At 37.8% G+C, this 23,031-nt stretch overlaps 1 protein-coding gene across 5 annotated transcripts in view; it reads right to left on the bottom strand.

Annotated features, from left to right (window-relative positions):
• Positions 1-23,031, bottom strand: part of LOC131156522 (uncharacterized) — a 138,813-nt gene that overhangs the window by 56,380 nt on the left and 59,402 nt on the right. For 3 of the 5 annotated variants that reach the window (XM_058110280.1, XM_058110281.1, XM_058110279.1), the window contains 3 exons: positions 21,996-22,129; positions 21,841-21,900; positions 12,045-12,280 (listed from right to left, as the gene is read on the bottom strand). In XM_058110280.1, coding sequence (XP_057966263.1) covers positions 12,045-12,280; positions 21,841-21,900; positions 21,996-22,129 — 430 coding nt within the window. The remainder of the gene's footprint in view (positions 1-12,044; positions 12,281-21,840; positions 21,901-21,995; positions 22,130-23,031) is intronic. The other 2 variants (XM_058110283.1, XM_058110282.1) reach the window with 2 other exon arrangements.

Raw genomic sequence — 23,031 nt, 5'->3', positions numbered from 1 at the left:
CACATTGTAATGGATGACAGAACAAGAAAAGAAGAGAAAAGCAGGGAAAAGAATGAGGCGGCTGTTTCTGGAGACTTACATACAGCTCCAGGTCTGCCCTCTTATATGTTAATAATAATAAGTCTTACAGACAAAAATACCCCCACTCACACAACCTAATTGCTGAAACAACCTATTCTCTTCTAGCATTTTTTTTCTTTGATGATTGGCATCTTTTTGGGCTTTTAAATTTGGCCCGACTATTCATCATGGCTTTTGCATCCATTGTAAACTAAGGTGAGCAGTATTATCAAAAATGGGAGATGGTGTTTGCCTAGAAGGACTTACACTTCAGTTATAGCTAATAAGGAGGCTCTGGGTTTGTACCTTAGTCCCACACTTCAGGACAGAGTTGCTGTGGGGAATTCATTAAGCTCTTTCAATTTTGCTACTGCTTGGGAGACTATACAAGAGAAGGGACATGTTCTTCTTTGTTCTAAGGTTATCTGGTTCAACGCTGCAATCCAAGGCATGCCTCGTCCTGTGGTTAGCTTCCTGGGATAGACTAAAACCCCTGGATCATACTGCAAAATGGAAAGGAAATACTACTCAGAACTGTTTGTTCTGCCAGAATAAGTTGACAAGAAACCATATGTTTTTCAATTGTTGGTTCTCTAGGTTGGTTTATTAAAAAACTACTGAAGCCCTAAAGGTCCTTCATCCGGTTATACTATGGGAAGATAGAGTTGAAAGGCTGCAACTAGAATGCTTTCCTTCCATAGATTTGTGTTGCATTACTTTTGCTGCTTTTGGTATCAATCTGGACGTGTAGAAACAGATTGACTCTTGAAAACCTGCCTGCTAGAATGGATGATGTTGTTTCTAGCATTGTAGAAGACATTATGTCACGTCCCTGTTTTTAGCATGTAACTGGCCTTGACTCCATCTAAAGTCCAATGGAGTCACTGGGCCTAGGCAAGAATTTGTTTTAAAAAACTGTCATTTGAAAACAGTTAAAACCAATTAAGAAGGAATATTTGTTGAAAACACAAGATACACATGTATATTTTATAAAGAAAATAAAAACGTTTTACATTCAGTGACCAGCTCTTTACATTGGGTTGTACATTATAAACAACATTTTTCACACCTCCTAGTCTACATACATAACTGCAAACCAATCACATGCTTAGTATCCCTACTGTCTTCCTGTCAACCTGTAATACATGTCAAGTAGGCAGCCTCTTGGCGAACTTAATAAGTGAAGCTCTCCTTCAGTTTGGACCCGAAATTATTAAGGAATACGATGAGCAATCACAAGACTTATTCAAATAAGGACTTAAATACTTTAACACGTGATTTCTTACATGCATGCATCATCCACGCTTTATTCAAAGAATATGCATGAACACACTCTCCATTCTAAGCAATTTGTTAATCTAAAATTATCATCACAAAACATCCAAATAGCATGCATTTACACATTTTTCCAACATAGCAATGCTGTCCCAACTAAGTTCTCATTTTATCTCAAAAAAGTGCCAAATTCCAGCTCGGCAAATGACCGCTTAAAGCAGAAATACCAACAAGTGCCCAATTGCAGCTTTTCCAACCACCGATTAATGCGAAAATACCCTCCAGAGGTGTAGGGGCTTTCACCGAAGGAAGACACAATCCCTACTTGCTCAAGTTCCACAGCATCACAATTTCAAGAACACATGGTACCAGCTATTCCACACAACAACAATTCAACATATGCATACACAAGCTTTGTCATAGCAAGTAAACAATCATCCTTACAAGATGAATATCTACCACATGAAAATTTCCCAACCAAACAAGATACGCAGAATCGGTAACCAACGAAAACAAATATGTAGCCACATTAAGTAATTATAAATAACAAGCTTGAATCTCCCTTATAAGGATTCAACTGTATGCAAGTTTCTACCCTTATTTCTTTTGAATACCCAAAATCCCTAAATGACTAAATGAAAATTAAGAACACCTACCTTGTTTTTCAGCTTTTTCAAACTTAGTTTAAGTTTTCCTCTTAATTTCCTGCATTTTCTCCTGATTTCCTCTGAATTTCCTTGATTTTCTACAGAGTTCTCTCTCTATCTCACTAGAACTAGGGTTTACAGCAAGAGCTTGTGGTATTTTTTTTACGTGTTCAGGCTGCTCGCGGGGCTAGAAGAGTCAAGACAGGACTACTTGCTGCCAGCTGCTTGCCAAGTGTCTTCTTCTAGGCTGGAAACATGACAGGGCTGCAGCAGCCGACAAGGGTCCTGCAGTGCTGCCATCTGTGTGCTAGGTATCACCTGCTGGTTTTTAAAGCTGCCAGGTGGCTGCTGCTGGTTTGTAGTGCCGTCAGGTGCCACACTTGGTTTCAGCATGCCCCATTTTTTTTTTCTCTACCCCAACTCTTATGTTATATGTGTTTCAGCATATTCCTTATAATTTTATTTCATCTAAGCCCCTCCTACCACTAATAAGTCAAGTGGAACTCCCCAATATCAGTTAACACAACTCAATTAATGAATGCCATGGCTAGCATGAACTTGTTTAGTGCAAAACAAAGCAAGTCATGCTAATTTATCAAAGTAGTTTAAATTTACTGTGGCCTAAAGGGCATGGTTATGACAACTCTCTCCTCCTTACGAAATTTCATCCTACCCTAGGCTGCAAATAAATGAGGATATCTTTCAGCCATGTCGATTTCTGATTCCCAGGTTACTTCTTCAATGCCATGGTATTGTCATAGTACCTTGACCAAGGGAATAACCTTATTCCTCAAGACCCTTTCCTTCTTTTGAAGAACCTAGATAGGATTTTCTTCATAATTGACACCCTCCCTCAACGGAATATTGGACCATTCAAGAACATGACTCAATTTAGTTGGTTTATATTTTTGAAGCATTGAGACATGGAAAACACCAATAAATTCAGACGCAAAATCAGCTTATATGCTACATTTCCAATTTGTTTAATAGTTGGAAACAACCCAACATAACAAGGTTGTTGTTTACTCTTCCCAAATCTAAAAACCCCCTTTCGAGGTGACACCTTTAGGAATACAAAATCTCCAACTTAAAATTCCAATGGCCTTCTTGTTTTATCAACATAATTCTTTTGCCGGCTTTGGGCTGCAAGGAGATGATTTCTTACTTCCTTAATCTTCTCAATACCCTCTTGAATTAAATCTAGACCAAGCATTTGATTTTCCCCTATCTCTGCCCAACACACTAGGGATCTACAAGGTCTCCCTTACAGAGCTCAATAAGGTGACATATTCGTACTTGATCGAAAATTGTTCTTGTAGGCAAATTCTACAAGGGGTAGATGCTCACTCCAACTCCCTTTGAAGTCTCGTATGCAAGACCTTAACATATCCTATAGGATTTCAATTAGCCTTTCGAATTGGCCATCTGTTTGAGGATGATAGGCAGTGCTGAATTTTAATTGTGTGCCCATAGCCTTTTGGAAACTTTGCCAAAATTGAGCACTAAATCTTGGATCTCTATCTGAGATGATAGATAACAGAATCCCATGTAGTCGTACAATTTCCTTTATATACAAATGACTTAGCCTTGAATCTAAAATCTTGATCAGTAAAAAGTGAGTTGACAGTCAATCTATCCACAATAACACACGCAGTATCATGACCAAGTGTAGTCCATGGCAACCCTAAAACAAAATCCATTGCTACCTCATCCCACTTCCATTGTGCTCCTAGCAATGCTTAACCCGTAGGCTTTTGATGTTCAACTTTCACTTGTTGATAAGTTAGACAATTTGTCACAAATTCTTTCACATCCTTCTCCACACCTGTCCACCAAAACCGCCTCTTCAGATCTCTATACATTTTAGTGCTGCTGGGACAGATAAAGTATCTAGAACAATGTGCTTCCTGCAAGACTTCCATTTTCAAGTCATGAGAAATACAAAGCCTACCCAAATAACAAAGTTCTCCATCAGAAGATTTTGTCCACCCTTTAAAGTGTGTACCATCTTCTATACCCCTCCATATTTCTGATATTGAGAGTCCTACACTTGCCCTCTCATAATTTGCTCCAATAAAATTGGTTCTATGGTTAGTTATATATGTAAACCTTATCTCCTTCAAAGTTTGTCTTCAAACTAAAAGAAGCTATTGTCTCCAACATTTTCCATCCTCAAATTTTCAAGTTTTCCTATGTATGTTGGGACTTACAGCTTAGTGCATCTGCCACAGCATTGTCTTGCTTGAATGATAATGGAGTTCAAAGTGATAATCTCCCAAATATTCCAACTACCGCCTTTGCACTAAGTTCAATTCCTTTTGAGTAAAGAGGTATTTAAGGCTTTTATGGTTTGAATACACTTAAATTTGCTTCTGTACAAGTATAAACGCCATAAATTTAATGCAAACACAATAGTAGCCGATTCCAAGTCAAAGGTTGGATAATTGCACTTGAGTGGCTTTAATTGTTGTGATCCATACCACCTTTTCTTTTTGCATCAACACACATCAAAGTCCATTCAAGGAAGCATCTGTATAGACTACATAGCGATCCTCGTTATTTGGAATAGTATGAAGTTGTCAATCAATATTTTAATTCTTGAAACACTATTTCACATTCTTCACTCCAAAAAAAGTATTGGAGTTGTCAATCGATGTTTTAATTCCTGAAACGCTATTTCACATTCTTCACTTCACACAAATTTCTTCCCTTCCTTTTGTAAACTCGGTCAACAGCACAGCTATTCTGGAAAAATTCTGCACAAACCTACGATAATACCCTACCAAGCATAGTAAATTGCAAATTTTGGCCACATTTTTAGGGGTTTCCCAACCCAATATAGCCTCAACTTTAGAAGGATCAACAAATAACTCATCTTTGGTTATGACATAACCCAAAAATTTCATACTAGCTGTCCAAAACTCACATTTCTCCCGTTTAGCATATAACTACTGCTCGCATAATGTTTGTAAAGCCAATCACGATTATTGTTCATGCTCTTCTTGAGTCTTCAAATATATCAAAATATTATTGATAAAAACAATAATAAAATTGATCCAGGTATGGTTGAAAAACTTGATTCATCATATCCAAGAAGATGGCAGGTGCATTGGTAACCCAAGTGGTAATACAAGAAACTTATAATGACCATACCCTGTACGGAATGCCGTCTTTGGGATGTCTGATTCTCAAATTCTTAGTTGATGATAACCTTATCACAAGTCAATGTTCTAAAAATATTGGGATCCTTCCAATTGATCAAATAGTTCATCAATTCTTGGAAGTGGATACCAATTCTTGATAGTAGCCCAATTCAAATTCCTATAATCAATGCATAGCCTCAAGGACCCATTATGTTTCTTAGCAAATAATATAGATTCACCTGATCATGATATGGTAGGTTGAATAAATCCCTTGCCGAAGAGATCTTGCAGTTGCACCTCAAGTTCTCTCTGTTTAGTTGAAGCCAATCAATATGGAGTAGTCGATATAAGTTCCATTTCTAGAACCAAATCAACAGTAAACTCGATTTCTCATTTTGAAGGCAGTTATGATAAAGCATCTATAAAAATACCAAAAAATTCATCAACTATGGGTAAAGAAGTTTGGGTTTCATTAACTTGTGTACTTTCTTTCGTTGCTACAAGCCCCAGACATTTGCCAAAATTCCATCCTTTCACAATCAACCCAAATATCAAACATAAGAGCTTCTTAGTATGGTCTCCATGGAAAGAAACTATCACTCCATTTGGATCTCTGAGTACTACTTTCTTTTGGAAACAATCAACAAAGTGCATGATAAATGAATAACGACTCCATTCCAAGGATTATGTCACAATCCATAGATTAACAAGTCAGCTGGGAAGTCATGTTCATCAATATGTAAAATGCGATTTCGGCATATTTTGTTCAGATTTATAGTTTTCCCCACAGGAGAAGCAACACATAGGACACTACTCAAATGTTCAGATTCTAAACACAACAAATTAGGAAAGGATACAGCAAAGTAGTAGTAGTTAGAACTAGAATCAAATAAAAACCTTGCACAAATCTTGTGTAAAAGAATCATACCTTCCACCGCAGCATTACTTGCCTCCTCACTTGGTTGCTCTCCATGATGCCCATGTTGGGATGGTGCAATGGCATAAAATCTTCCTTGACCCTTATTCTCTAATTCTTTCTCCTTCCACTAATATGAAGCTACAACCTTAGATGGATTTGCAGGAGCATTCAGCTGGGTTGGTTGCACTTGAGATCAAGGAAAACTTGAACCTAGGGAAAGACATGGTTGATACGGTCGAAGACGAGAGAATTGAGTTGCTGGCGGTTGTTGAGAGGTAGGACACTTCCTTCTTATATGCCCCTCGTGTCCACAGCCATAACACTTCATAACCTTACACAAGGAGCCACTGTTTTGAGCACTTTGTTGTGGTGCTAGAGAGAACTTTGGCTTCTTTCCAGGTGAACCAGATTGGCTAAATGAAGACCTCTTCTTCTAGTCATAAATTTTTTAAGTGTCTTCAATGTCTTGCTCTACCAAGGCAGCCCTTTCTACTATTTCTCCAAAATTCTCAATCCCTACAGCCACAAGTTCAGACCTAATAGTATGTCTCAACCCCCTTTCAAATTTTCAAACCTTCAATTCCTCAGTACTGACTAGGTCCGGTCCGAATTGTGATAATTTAGCAAATTTGCTTTCATATTGGCCAACAGAAAAGTTCCTTCAAGTCAACTGCATAAATTCCTATAATTTGGCTTCCTGGAATGCCTTTTGGAAATGTTTCTCATTGAAAATTGTTTCAAAGTCAGCCCAGATAAATAGCCTCAACATCTTTTACCCATTTCACAGATTCCCACTAATAGTCAGCCCCACCTTCAAATAGACAACTAGAAATGATGACTTTATACTCAACTGACATTCAAAGCATATCAAAAAGTTGCCTGACCTTCCGCAGCCAATTCTCTGACTACAAAGGTTCTCAATTCCTTACAAAGCTAGGCGGATTTAATTTCATAAACTCCTTCAGCATATTCATTCATTTTTCAGCAATTGTCCCTTGTAGCACTTGATTCCACCATTGGTTGTTGATTCAGCTAACTTTCATAGTTATTTTGTTGACTCAGCTGATTATTTTGAGTGATCGTAGCTATAGATTGATTAATACTCCGTAAGGCTGCGTAAATTCTTGCTAAACCCTCAGATTCTCCAGGAACATTCTGCTCCGAATTTACACCCTGTTCTAGGGGAGGGGGGTTGAAGGAGTTGGACCACCCCTTCGTCTCATTATCCTTGATGAAAAAGAAAAATATCAACTATTTTCATGCTACGATGAACATTACCATGGACATGTAGTCATTAACATAGCAACACAGCTAGCCGTATTTATTACTTATGCCTAAATCTACTTAACATAATCTATGAACGACCTAACCACATGCAAGTCAAAAGACCCACCCACGTGCTACTCAAATTAATATTATCTTCCCTCTCTTTAAGTAAGGCACAATGCAATTACTTATGCCTTCATTTACTTAATCTATAAACAACCTAACCACATGCAAGTTAAAGGGCCCACCCACATGCTACTCAAATTAATATTATCTTGCCTCTCTTTCTTTAAGGCCCAATGCAACCAAAGCTCTGATACCACTCTGTCACATCCCTAACTTTAGTACGTCACCAACCATGACTTCATCTAAAGTCCAATGGAGTCACTAGGCCTAAGCAAGAACTTGTTTTACAAAACTGTCATTTGAAAACAAGTTAAAATCAATTAAGAGTGAACATTTGTTGAAAACAGAAGATACATATTTATATTTCATAAAGCAAATAAAAATGTTTTACATTCAGTGACCAACTCGTAACCTTTGATTGTACTTTACTTACAACGCTTTTCACACTTCCTAGTCTACATACAATACTGCCAACCAGGCACATGCTTGATAATGTTATTGCCTTCTTGTCAACTTGTAATGCATGTCAAAAAGGCAGTCTCTTGGAGAACTTAACAAGTGAAGCCCTCCTTCAGTTCGAACCTGAACTTATTAAGGACTAGGGTGAGCAACCACAAGCTCAGTAGATATTCTTGATTTCCCCTTACTCAAATAAGGATTTCAATACTTTAACACATGATTTCTTAAATGCATGCATAATCATAAGGCGCATGAACACACTCTTTATTCGAAGCAATATGCATAACACTCTCTATTCTAAGCAATATGTTCATCTAACATTACCATCGCAAAACATCTAAATAGCATTCATTACACATTTTTTTCCAACATAGTAGTGTTGTCCCAACCAAATGCACATTTTATCACAAATAAGTGCCAAATTCCAGCTCGGCCAACCACCACTTAACACAGAAATTCTCTCCTTAGGTTTAGGGCCTTTCACCCAAGGGAGAGACAATCACTACTTGCTCAAGTTCCACAACATCACAGCCACAACAACAAATGGTGCCAGCTATTTCACCAAACAAAAAATTCAACATATGCATACACAAGCTGTGTCATGGACCACAGTCCCACATTGGATATGTACTAGGGAGATCTTGGGCTTATAAGGATGCTTTGGGCTCCAACTATGTAAGACACTTTTTATAGGACAAATTTTTGAGGTCAGTGGGCCAAAACGGACACCGGAGTTAGGCCCAAGACCGCTACATTTGGTATCAGTGCCACCTTCAAGATACTATCATGTGAGTGGATGCACCCTAGGGGTACTATCATATGAGTTGATCCTACACAGAAGTGTAACCCCCTTTGACAAGCACCTCAGAGATGGGGCGGGAGCGCTTGTAACCGTCCCACATCAAATGTGTACTAAGGAGATCTCACTTTTCCAAAGACGTCAGAGATTGGACAAAAAAGCCTGTCACAATCCCACATCTGATGTGTACTAGGGAGATCTTGGGCTTATAAGGATGGTTTGGCCTGCAACTATGTGAGGCGCCTTTTATTGCACAAACTCGTGAGGCCAATGGCAAAGCGGACCATGCCTCACTAGACTGTGGCCCAAGACCGCTACATTTGGTATCAGATCCATCCTAGGGGTACTACATATGAATGGATCCACCCTAGGGTATTATCGTGTGAGTGGATCCTACACAAAGGTGCAAGCCATTTTGACGAGGATGTCAAAGATCGAACGGGAGAGCCTGTCACAATCCCACATCGGATGTGTACTAGGGAGATCACACTAACGAGGACGTCAAAGATCGAATAGGAAAGCCTATCATGGTCTCACATCGGATGTATACTAGGTAGATCTTGGATTTATTAAGATGGTTTGGGCTCTAACTATGTAAGGCACCTTTTATGGGACAAACCCGTGAGACTAGTGAGCCAAAGTGGACAATACCTCACTGGATTTGGGCTCAATACCATTGCACTTGGCCATAGCAAGTAAACAATCACCCTAACAAGATGAATATCTACCATATGAAAAAATCCCAACCAAACAAGATATGCAGCTATGATAACCCAAGAAAACATATATGTAGCCACATCAAGTACTTTGAAATAACAAGCATAAATCTCTTTTATTAGAATTCAACTCTATGCAAGTTTCTACCCTTATATCCTTGGAACACCCAAAATCCCTAGGTGAATAAATGAAAATTAAGAACGCCTACTTTAATTTCAGCTTTTTCAAACTTCATTTAAGTATCCTCTTAATTTCCAGTATTTTCTCCTGATCTTTTCTGAATTTCATTAATTTTCTGCAGCTCTCTCTATCTAGAAATAGGGTTTACAGCTGGAGTTTGTGGTATTTTTTTGTGTTCAGGCTGCTCTGAATAGCTGGAATGGTCAAGACAGCAGCTACTTGCTGCCAAATGTCTTTTTCTAGGCTGGAAATATGGCAGGACTGCAGCAGCTGGAGGCAATAAGGGTCCTGCAGTGCTGCCATCTGTGTGCTAGTTGTCGTCTGCTCGTTTTTAAAGCTGTCAGGTGGCTGCTGCTGCTTTGTAGTGCTGCCAGGTGTCACACCTGGTTTCAGCATGCCCCATCTTATTTTTTTTATTCTCTCTGCCCCAACTCTTATGTTACTTGTGTTTTAGCATATCGCTCATAATTTTCTTTCATCTAAGCCCCTACTACCACTAATAAGTCATATGGAATCCTTAATATCAGTTAACACGGCTCAATTAATGAATAGCATGGCCAGTATGAACTTGTTTAATGCAAAACAAAGCAAGTCATGCTAATTTATCAAAGTCGTTTGAATTTTCTGTGGCCTAAAGGGTATGGTATCACAATTAAACTTTCAGTTTGACTATATCTGTTTCTTCTGCCAACTCTGTTTTTTCTTTCTGTTAATTCTGGTTTGGTGTTTCGGTTCTCCAAGTTTATTTCCATCCCCTTGAGCTAATATATTTCTTCTTGTCTTTTTCTTAAAATGAAAAAAATAAACAATCTGCCAAAGGTATGATTTTGTCTATTTTTAACCACAAAAAGAATATTCGACAAGTAGCTATCCTTATTCCTTTATTCCATGGGAATCCCTTCATGGTTATCCTTTATTCCCATGGATATTCAAAATTATTATGACCCAAAAGCACAAAGTAGCTAACCCTTTCACTTCTTCTCCTGCATCATTAAAATGAAAGAAAGTAGTGTTTTAGGTATTCTCAAAAAAAAAAAACATTCTCTCTCCAAAGAATGCAACAACCAGTTCCCCATGTGTCTCTACAATGCATGTTGCAATTGTCTGCTCTATTCGTCTCTCTTCATCCACAATTGCTTCTTAGTCTATTGTCAATTAGGCAATTTCCTGCCCTAGGATTAGACGTAGAGTTCTCTTCATCCAGTGTCGTCTAGGAGAAGAAAAGTAGGGCCATGTGTGGAGCTGCTGATTCCAATATCATACATATCTTGCATATTCCTCATTCTTAGAAAGGCATTCTGCACCAGATCATCTATATGGTGAGCACACAAATGTTTACTTTCCGTTGGTATTTTGGGAAATCTTTTTGTGAGTGATGCTTCCAAGTGTGAGGTACAAGCTTGTAAAGGTTCCGGCATTGACTTTTAATAAAAGCACTACCTTTTGTATATCATTTGAAGGAAGATGATTCTTGTCGCTATCAACAGGTCTGTCTCACGCTTCGTATATCTGGCTGATTTAAACAATTCTAGCTCTGTTTTCTACACCCAATTTTCTAAAACATAATGGTTGATTTGAGTGGTGAATTTCATTTTATTTGTTTCATTGGCTTTCAAGAGGCATCTAGAACAATTAACCGGTCATCTTTTCCAATTAAAAAGCCACCTGGTTATTTTCTCCTATTTCTCTTCGGCTCCTCTTGTTTCATCTCATTCCAAGGTGCAAACACTTTCAAGCTCACTCACTTTATGTAATCATCCTGTGTCTAAGAAGCAGTGTATGTCTTTTTATCCAGCTGTTTTGCATTTCCTTTTCTGTAAGATGAAATTATTATGATATTTCAACTCATTTTGTGACCAACTGAAGGTTAAATAAAGAGATATACAAGCACAGGTAGCATAGACAAGGTCAAACATCTATGCTACAAAACATACTACATGGCCAACAAGAACTAAAACAATGACACGTGGACATGGGACAACAACCGCTGTAAAGAAAGCTAAATACATAACTGACAGGCATTCATAGCACAATTGAACTTATTGTTCTCAAGCCAATCAATCACTGACCTACATAATTATTTCAGAAAATGGTAGATAGTTGAGTCTATCAAAAGCGAAGATTCCATTTTATGCAAGGAATATCACTGTAAAATGAACTACGAGCTGACATGCAAGGTTCATGAATGGTAAAATGCTAAAATCCCAAGTCACAAAACAACAAAGCTTGCATTGGCAACAGTTTACCAGTTGTGAATGGTTGCTAGATTGATCATGACAGCTGCCACTGTGTTCATCATGCTCACAAACATAAAAGCAACTACCAGCCATGCTTAAAGGAGTCATATTACTAACACCAATAAAAGGAAATGTTACAATATAAACTTAGAAACATCCTATTATGTATTCCTGATCATTCAGCTGCATTAAAAAATTTGAAACTAAACACTGTACCTGCGAATTATGCTATACAACTCTGGTCTAGCTCTCATCCAGTCCGCAAAACTGCAATGACCAGAGGAACTCGGATGGAGCGCTGCTCTCTCTGTATGAATATATACGGCAAAGCATATAAGAAAGTAATATCTTTCCAAGTACTCCACAAAAAAAGAAAGCAATGCCTCTCTTTTCATTTCATCCGGTTGGCGCAGAATACTATTGCGATATGTAGCAATGGCTTCACGTAAGTTCTGTAACTCAATGCACAACAACACATTTAACAGTGGGAATGCTCTGAAGAAGATTATAGAGATTAACCTAGCAACAACACACTTAACAGTCGTAAAACTCTAAAGACATGCTACATAAAGACTATGAAGCCTTTCTTGTTTATTACTTTTGAGGTTTTGGGAAGAAGAAAGGGGACGTACAAGGTTGTGTACAGAAATTTTTGCTATTGCTTGCTGTGTTTAATTGAAGAGGGATGCATGAATTTCAAGGGGCATTTTTCTGCCTCCACAGCTGCTTTTATGGAGAATAACTTTCTTGTTTTTCTGTGAAATTGTGTGCATGATTTCTTAAAGGAAGTTTGATTTACTAGTATTCAATGTGATTGAAGAGCTTATAATTTGTTCAGAAGTTTTTCTTAGAAAGATCTTCATTTCCTTGTATTTCTTCAAGAATGTTCTCCTTTATCATAAAAAACCAAGCTAAAAGCAGTACTCAAAAACCTTCCGGGTAGGTTCCTATCCATGTGGCAGGATCGACATTATTTAAAAAAAAAAAAAAAAAAATTATTTGCACAGTTTGGGGCCATTTGTTGTATGCCCTAAAAGTCAATCAGTTGGCTAGGACGCTTCTGTGTTTCCCCATATTACAGTAAATAAGTGCCAGTTAATTACTCATGCTATACAAATAGTATTCCTATAACATGAATAAGTCTATAGAACCTAAGTGAGAAGATAGGTACTTAAGGAGGTTCTGAACATAAGACTTTCTCAAGCCTTAATTCATACATGTTTCTAACAATAGCAGTGCCAATTGGGCATTGACAGTCCAGACAGACTAGTTTTGCCCTATAGGTTGAGCAGTCTTTAAGTAATTTGTGTAGAGACATTAAGACAGAACAGTGCTTGTTAGAGAAGAATTACACTGAGCATGACCATGTTGAGAATATCCTAATAGAGTTCTCCTACATCTCAGTTATAGTCGTGTGAACTATTCCTTGACTTGAGGCAAAGTAGTTGTCTTGTCTTTGAGCTTCTAAACTTTGACCATGAAATGTGCTCGCATTATCACCATGGAACTTAAATATGTATGAAGGCCAATGAGATCATAAAATAAGATAGACCACTTTCGATGAAGGAAGGGAATTTTTTTTTTTTTTTTTTTTTTTTGGGAAAAAGAGGGCGGCACCTCCTATCTTTATTAGAAAACCCCTCACTTATAGCAAAGGAATACCATGATTCCAACCTTGAGACTTGGGGAAAACAAAATCAAACCCCAAGAATCAAAACTGACTTAACCAACTTATTCAAAACCAATAAATCAATGACCAATACCCAAACAAGTAAATAAGAACTAAACAACTATAAGTGGAAAACAAACAAAACTCTGGAAGATCTCGAGGAATAAACCAACCACTATAACCTTCACAAACACCAACACAAAGCATCACGAGCGCAACGAAGGAAATCCCAACAAATCCAATCAAATCATTCCCCTGAGTTGCTGTGGAAGCTCATCCTGGCAACTATATGATCGAGATATACCAGATTCACCCTGCTTGGCAAAGAAATCCGCACTTTGATTCGCCTCCCTGTAAACATGTTCCACTTTGTAATGTATGCCTCTCAATGCTTACACAAGCTCTTCCCACAATTCCCATAAGTTCAAAGCCGAACACTTCCCAGAACTAATCCACTAAACCAACAACGCAGAGTCACAGGCAATCTCCACTTGATCAAATCTGAGATCTTTGCACAGATTAATCCCTATAATAATCGCTTTCAATTCAGCTATATTATTGGTTTCATAACCCAGTAATGAGGAAAAGCTACTTTAAATAATCTTCTTTCATCTCTTATCATGCCTCCACCACCACAATTACCTAGGTTACCACTACAGCTTCCATCCACGTTCAACTTAGCCCAACCTATCCCAGGTTTACACCATCTGATTACACGAGAAAGATAAGCCCTCACATTTTTTACTTGAATATCCAAAGCACAAAGGACTGCAATATACGTGCAAGAAGCAGGTGCACATTTAGTTAACTTGTCCGAAATGGATCTCAGCCAATATTTAATATCAAGCCACACAGTTCTCACCGAATCATGAATTGATTCCATCCTGGCTCTACATCGACGAGTCCAAAGTCTCCAAATGATCAGACTAGGTATGAGACCTACCAAAATGCCTAACTGTGAGGACTGTCTTGCACAACTAAACCAGAAATTAACTCTGACTTTTCATGTATTCGTTGTCATACAACTAACACCCAACACCACTACTGCTTGTTTCCATACCTCCTGAGCAAAAGATCCCGTGCAAAACACATGGTCTAGAGATTCAATCTTGGAATTTGAACAACAATCACACCGAGAGGCCATATGAACACCTACTTCTTGAATACAAGTATCAACCGGAAGACAAGCGAACCAAGACTTCCACATACAAATTGACACCCTTTTTGGCAACATAGGATGCCAGATCCATTTTGAAACTAAGAATTCCTCTTTACGCTCCCCTATAATTTCCCAAGCACTTGCCGTGGTAAATTTCCCATCTGTTGAAGGTTCCCAAATCATTGTATTTGGACCCTCCTTGCAAGAAATAGCAGATTTCATCACGTCCTCAGCCTATTCTTCATTGATTGTGAAGTGCTTGGGCAAGGTTTTTGATGATTAGGAAGGAATTCCCGACCTCATTTAAGGAGTCATACTCATTATAGTTGGACATATGGATGCACTAGATGTTTATGAACACCTATTGATTTAATTTGGGTTATCAATTGATAGTGGGATCTATCACATCGTATCATAAAGAAATGTGCTCCCATGCATTCAAGTTAATTTGAATTGCTATGATATACTAATAGGTGTTGCTATGGAAAATGGAACTTTCATTAGGAGAATTAGAAGGTGGTCTAATTCAATTTATTAAAAAGATTTTTAAATGAGATATTAATGTCACTGCACCCATGACCTAATTAAAATCAAGGTCTTAAATTTCAATTTCGATGAAAACAGAAAGATGGTACACAAGCAGGATAGAAAATCGAAAGACATCCACAGATATCAAATTTTCTGGTTCCACAAAGGAAATGAGGTAATCATCTCTTCGAGATGCCGTGTTAGTTTCACAATAGGTTCCTTTAAGGAGTCAATTTATTGTGATGAGGCTCCTGGGAATGCAGATCATAATCTTCTTGGGTGGCCATGCCAAAATAACAGAGCCACAATCCAAGATGGTATCAAGAATACATGTTCATTTTTGTGAATTATGGCAACAGAAAGAACGCGCTTGTGCAGAAACCAATGAAGGATGATGTTAAGAGGCAAGAAAATGATAGCTCCCTTGCACTCTTACATAAAAAGAATTTTTCAGCAGAGAGTAGGGAAAGTAGGCTAGTTTACATCCTTTTTCAAAAGTAAGGGAGGCTCAATTGGACTTCAGAGGCAGAACAGAGCATTGAGGAGACAAAGAAGATGATGACTCCAGCGCCAATTTGGACCTTACCAGATTTTGATACGCTTCTTTGAAATTGATTGTGATACATCAAAGGTTGGATGTGGGCTATGACCTGGAGTCTTATGCTAGTTTTCAAACATTGAAATTGGGGCAGCATTATCTTATTCCAATTTTAAAAGAGTTTATTCTGAATTCTGACCACGAGGCATTAAGATATCTCAATTCCCAAAAGAAGCCAAGTCAGATGCATGCTAAATGGGTGGCATTCTTGCAGGAGTACACTTTAACATTGAGACAAAAGGCTGGTTTGCAAAATAAGATGGCAGATGCATCAAGAAGAAGGGCTTATTTGCTAAAAGCTATGCCTACTAGTGTTCTTGGGTTGGAGCATATCAAGGAACAATGCGAACAGTACCTTTATTTTCCTGAAACTCTTGAGAAGTTTGCAGCTAGGAATTGTGATGTATATGCAGAATTTGTGGTGAAAGATGAATATGTGTTCAAGGATGTTAAGCTATCCATTACCCAAGTTCGTGAAGGGAATACTTTATATCTGAATTGCATAGGGAAGGTTTAGGAGGTCATTTTGGCATGGATAAGACTTTAAATTTAGAGGCTGAAAAGGTACTTTTGGCCTTCCTTGTGCCGAGATGTGTAGTAGATCAGTGTTGCACTTAACAAGTTTTAAAGGGGCATTAGCAGAATTCAGAACCTTATACTCCTTTACCAATACCTACAGCCCCACGGGTTGATGTTAGCATGGCCTTTGAACTCACATTGCCACGATCAACAACTAGGGGTGTTGACCCCATCTTTATACTTGTGGATCAGTTCTCAAAGATAGCCCACTTTATTGCATGCAAGAAGACATTAGATGCAACCCATGTGGCAATTCTTTTCTATCAGGAAGTAGATGGATAACTTAGATTACATGGGGTATCAAAGACTATCACATCTGATTGAGACATGAAGTTCCTTAGCCATTTCTTGAAGACCTTATGGAAGTTATTGGAGACAAAATTGCAGTGCAGCAGTGCCTATCGCCCTCGGACAGAGAGGCAAACTGAAGTGGGAAATAGAAGTTTCGAAAATTTATTGTGGTGCCTTGCAAAGGAGAACATCCGGCAATGGGATTTCATCTAACCACAGGCCAAATTGGCTTATAAAAGCACCATTAACAGATCTATGGGTCAAAGTCCTTTTCAGATGGTGTATGGTAGAAATCCAAAACAGGTTGCTGACCTCGGGGACGTCTCCAACCAGCCAAGGCCTAGCAATGATGCCATTGCTTCTGCTCAAAATTTAAAACAGGTCCAAGAAAGTGTCCAAGGAGGCTTGAAAGTGTCAACCAACTCTAGAGGAAAGCTGCTAATCAATAGGCAGTTCAAGGAATATCAAGTTGATTGGGTGATGATTTTCCTTCTGAAAGAGAGATTTCTAGCAAGCGCCTACCACAAGTTGAGAAGCTGAAAGATTGGACCAAGCAAAGTACTGCACAAATTTGGTGAAAATGCCTATGTAGTTGTTGAACCCCTCAGAGTTAGGATCCAACCTTTAATGTGGCTGATTTGTATCCATTCCAAGGTGATATACAAAAGTGTTGACTGCAAGAACACCAGCAGAGACACATCCTCGAGGGGTGAAAATTTTGAGGATGTCATACACAGGTGAGAGGGGAAGACTAGGGCTGGTGTTCATTTCAAATTCATGGTAAAATGGCCTGCCAAACCGGATTAAGAGAAATTCATAGATCAGCAGGGAGGAATCCATGAAGACTGACCCTGACATGTGTCCTACAACAAAGATGACAACTCGCACAAAGGCAAGTCCTTTAAGAAGGGGGGAATGATGCAATTCTGCAATATAAATTAAATTTTCTGTTATGCCAAGTGTTGTTACTTATGGGTTCTATGGGTATTTTTCAGAATTCTGAATTTGGGGGGTTTATTTTTGTCAAATTAGCTTTGGGTGGTCACTCTGTAATATTCATGGGTATTTTTGCGATTGTAGTTATTTTTTTGAGGGGTTTAGACGATAAGTGGTTTTTAGAGAGGGGTAAATAGGAGTTGGCTTCTCTTGGAAGCTTTAGGCCTACCATAAATAGGAGTCTTCAGAGACTTTTCTCAGAGGTTTTTGGCATTTTATCTTTGAGAAGGATTATCTCCAGAGCTCAGCTCTATACCAGCTTGCGTCGGGAAGATTTGGAGGCCAGGTTTTTGAGGATTCAACCCCATGGTGTCTATCAGTCCCTTCATCACAGCTGAAGGAGCAAGAGGCTAGCTGAAAGCCGCTGTTACCGTTCTAAAACAGTGCCAAAACAGCTATCAACCAGAGGATTAAGTTATTGCTGTGACTGGAAATTTTCTTATTTGCTGAACTGAAATTCCCAGCAGTCATAACTTTATTGTTTTATGGATTTAGTAGTTATTTGAATTAAACAAAGGTCACTAAAACACTATCCTGAAATCTATGTCTTTGTTTCTAAATTTCTTGTTCTATTTCTAAACCTATTTGCACCACAGAGAGAGAGAGAGAGACAGAGAGAGTTATTGCGTAGGCAAGGAGAAGAAATCCTCAAAAAATAAAGCAAAATAAATAAATAAATAAATAATAAATAAAAATGAAATTGAAGATAAAAATAAAAGTACACAAAAACTAACAAAGAAAAGTCCTCTTTAATCACTTTCAATCATAATCCACCAAACATTTCAAATTTCTTCTTAACCTTAGATTTACCACCATCTATCCCGAATGTCGTTTCCTCTACAACCTGGCATGTGAAACCTCAATTCATCCAATAAATGTTGAGCTTCCAAATTTTTCCCATAGAACTCTTCCAAGGGAGAAGGCAAAATTTCATCCTTTACCCAATTTCTTTACATCAATATCATAAAAAAAGGGCATCCTAGGGCCACAAGGCTCACCACTTGGCAAGGGTAGGAAGAGGGTCGTCACAGCATATGTAGTCTTGCCCCTACTTTTATGGAGAGAGGCTATTTCCTTGTACTCAAAATCAAGAGCAAACGGTCAAAAAGTAGCAACCTTACCGTTGATCCAACTATCCAAGGCATATCCTCTTTTCATCCATATCATCTTTATCAAAATACTTATTCCCTCTAAGAGTTCCAAGACAAGAGGTGGCACATATGTTAAATTCCTAATCAAATCATATGAATTAAAAACATAACCATGCTTTCCCGAATCTCATCCAAGAGAAAACCCCCAACACAGTCAAAATCACTCAAGTCAACACTATCATTATCCGAAAAATCCACCCAATTCTTTTTTTCCATGCAACTACTCACCCCCTCACTGGTCCCACCCCTATGCACAAGTGGTTTTTCTAGTGTACTTCAGTTTTTTAAAAGGAATTCTTAAAGTGTGCCTCAAGAATTTCCAATGGGCCAATTGGTGTCTTCGAGAATTTCTATCACCTCAACGATTTCTCTCTCTCATATCTCGAGTCTGTCTCTCGTCTAACTGTTTTCCCAGTCTATAGACGAGCTGCTCTCCCCAGTCCTTTTTGAACCTCTGCGCCATTTCCATTAAGTGTGCACATGGCTGTCTCATTATAGTCCATGCCATGGGCATGTGGCAGATTTATGTATTTATGCTTTAGAATTCTTCTTTCAAACCTATTTTTCAATTTAAAAATACAAACAACAAAATCAGTAATTTTTTTAAATAATTTCATATTTATTTTCATATATATAATTTATTTTTAAATATTCAAAATAAAAAATTAAATTTCCAAAAGGCTCATGCCTCAATGCCTCAAGGCTTACGCATCACCTCACCAGGAGTAACTTACGCCTTCGCTTTTAAAACACTGGTATACTTAAAATACAAATTGCATCTCTCCATAATTTTTTTTGTCATCTTAGCGGAAGTGACTAGCTTTACATCAAACACTTTCCTTATTTCAACACCCAACGGCCTTATATTCCAACGAGTGTAGACCTTTTGACCCTTGATCTTATTAAACTTTTCTTCCTCACCATTCGATTTTTCCCCCAAAACAAAATTATTCCCCTGACTCTCGACTTCAAAAGAATTGTGACTTTTATTGAATCCCATCCTTTTTTCACAAGTTCAGAAGACTCACTAGATCCCTTCTACTACCATCAATAAAAACTCTAAAATTGTTTGAAACAAGAATTTCCTTCATTGTCTCTTTTAATCTAGACATTCCAATATTGTTGCTTCTTTCTAATGGAGATGGCAAACCCCTTAGACCCATCAAGAATCTTCTTAGAAATGGTGCAATGCAAGGTAGGGTTTGTACTTGGAATTTTCTTGGCAGACAACATACCTATTGAGCCCCTTAGTTGACTAAACCAATTAATGGGGGAATACTAGGTTTGAAATTTACGTATCTTTTGAACTCCCTTAATTTGACCTCCAACTTCTGGTAGTCGTTGCAATAGGCGTGAAGATCCATCCATAACAACTTCACACAAGTGCTCTCTCTTTAGTCCATCACTCCCAGCAAAAGATCCCTAGTCTTTAGAAACTTCATCTGTATGATCCTCTAGGGCCTTATTTGAGGTCTGAACATCTCCTTGATCGTTTCACCACCCTCTTGGGCCCTATCAACATTATTCAAACAATGAGTCTGTTTAAAAGAATGGTCAATCTAAGATTGATCCATCTCAAAAGAAACCTCCTTTGTTACAATGAGTATGTTTAAAAGAATGGTCAATCTAAGATTAATCCATCTCAGAAGAACTCCTCTGTTTCCAAAGAATGGCCCAATTCATTTTTTACCAAGACTATAGATTAATCCATCTCAGAAGAAACCTCCTTTGTTTCCAAAGAATGGCCCAATTCATTTTTTACCAATACTATGGACTTGTTCACTTAGTTGGCCAACTTAGTTAAAAAAAGAGGCTACTCTTTTTTAATTAACTGACCTAGGTCCAAGACAAAAAAACAAAAAAAAAAAAAATTGGCCCAGCATTCTACACCTTGTCTACCCTATCCACCTTTGATAGATTCCAAGCACCTTCCAAAATCCTCGATACGTGGTTTTTATGGACATTCATCTTCAATCAAACAACTGGTTTATGGCAATTAAAACCTAAGTTCCTTCAATTACAACTCACCCCAACACTAAAATTAGATTTTGTCTTTCCTATACTCCACACTCTGATTCCATGCTTGGATACAATCTTCAACTTTGCAAATCTTCCCTACCTTCACCACTTGACTCCACGATCTAATAGCTAAAAGACCTGCTTCACCTTTGCCTCCAAATTCAAAATGAAATTCCTTCGCTATCTCACAAAAATCATTCACAAAGCTTTGCCATCTACCACTTTTAGCACCACCATGGACAAACAACGATAATTTCTTATCTTTCCACCCCAATCCTAACTCCAAAAATTTCCCCACCTTTGTCCAACTAATCAAGCCAATATTACATGTGTCCCCAAACGAACACTTCACTATCTCCTTTTCATCTAACAAAAAATTGATAAACATAAAATAAAATAAAAAGCATTACAACCTCTTTGGGCAATTGTATCCTCCTATTACAATAAATATTGTTTTCCAATATGAACAGATAAAGGGTCTCCCCCACCTTGTCCAGTCTAAGATCGAAGATCTTTCCTTCAACTTGAATCGAACAAGTTTTCATCATCTATTTCTGTCGAGGTCATACTTCAATCCATAAGAGAGAAAGGAGAGTTTTTTGTAAGAGGTTGTTCCTCAAGGAAAATCATTAACAGACCCTTTTCTAATAATATTTAAGATTAGAATAATTAGATGGGTCTTCTCTATTACAAGATCCCTTATATGAATAATGCACATTCCAATTGGCCAAGCCCAATTATAATTGTCTTGTTCTAAAGCAAAGATATCCATGGGAGCAGTTCATATCTACATATTTCAATGAGAAGTTAAATGAAGATATTAAATAATCTACCAATGATAGGGAGTTTTATGGTATGATCTATTCATTATTGACGCAATTATTTCCTTTATGGGGTAGTTCATTCTCTACTCAACCCGTGAGGCTTTTTAAGTATTTTGGGTCAAAAATAAAGCTACTTTTTAAGTATCTTGAGTCACAAATAAAGCTAATTACAAGATTAGGGTACTTAGAAAGCTATACCTGCATAGAGGCACACTTGTCAATGACTTCATCCACTTGTCTTTTGCCTTCGACACCTCCCTAAAGGCATATAAAAATCAATAGGAAGTTCATAAAAAACTTGCCCAACAGAGAATTAAGATGAAATTATGAACTAAAATAACACTTAATTTTACCTCTAGGACCCGAACCAAGCTTCTTACAACTGCATATTCTCCCCTTCGAATTGCCTCCTCCGAATTTGGTAAATTATTGGTTGCATCGGAACTCATGTCAAAAACTTTGCCAATAGGATTGTTTCTCCTTATGCCTACGTCAAGGGAATTGTCACATGCAAAATAAAAAGCATATCAACGATAAAAAAAAATAAACAATTGTATCTATAAGAAAAGAGAAACAAAAGAAAATTGCAAAAGAAAAACTAACCATGTAATTTCTAATTAGGGCACTATGGCGAACCCAAACTTGATTTCCAGCTTCTAGAGATGTAAGGGAAGGGGATCCTTTATCTCTATTTTTCTTTATCCTAATTCCTTGTGCTTTGAGTAGGATCGAGAAGGCCATCAATAAGTGTTTTGTTTAGGATTGCAATAGTTAGAAATGGAGTGATCCTCTCACATCTTAACAGTACTATTCTCCTTTTGTCCAATGATAATGATAATTTTCTCTACCTTACAGACAACAAGATGTCTTTTAGTAATATTCATACTATTTTTGCATGATTTTTTAGGTAGTTTCAGCACATAACATAAGTTTAGGTAAGTTTGTTTTGAATGCAATTAATCTCCGTCCAAAGGTGAGTTCTAGGTATGACACCAATATCAGTTATTGGATCTTTTGGAGTCCCTTTAGGTGGGAATCATTGCTCTCAAATGTTTTCGGGTCCAATGATAACTAAGTTCTTTAAACATCTTGATGGAACTTGGAAGGGTGCACCCTTTTAGTTTTATATTAATACAAGTGTTTTTTTCCTTTCATGCTTTGATATTTGTATCCTTGTTCAAGATTCTAGTGGCGATCGCTAAAAGAACAAAAAGGACAATGAGGGGTTTCTTTGGTTTTGTGGGTGAGAAGAGGAACCATCCTCTATGTAGGGGCATTATTTGAAGGTCTAAGGAGAGGGACTTGGGTCTCGATAATTTTGTGTGTAAAAACATTGCTTTTTTGGATAATGGTTATGGCTTTTTTCATAGAAAATTGATTCCCTTTGGC

Source organism: Malania oleifera, chromosome 5 (assembly GCF_029873635.1).
Source record: "Malania oleifera isolate guangnan ecotype guangnan chromosome 5, ASM2987363v1, whole genome shotgun sequence".
Classification (NCBI taxonomy): domain Eukaryota; kingdom Viridiplantae; phylum Streptophyta; class Magnoliopsida; order Santalales; family Ximeniaceae; genus Malania; species Malania oleifera.
This window is presented reverse-complemented; position numbering and strand designations above follow the sequence as displayed.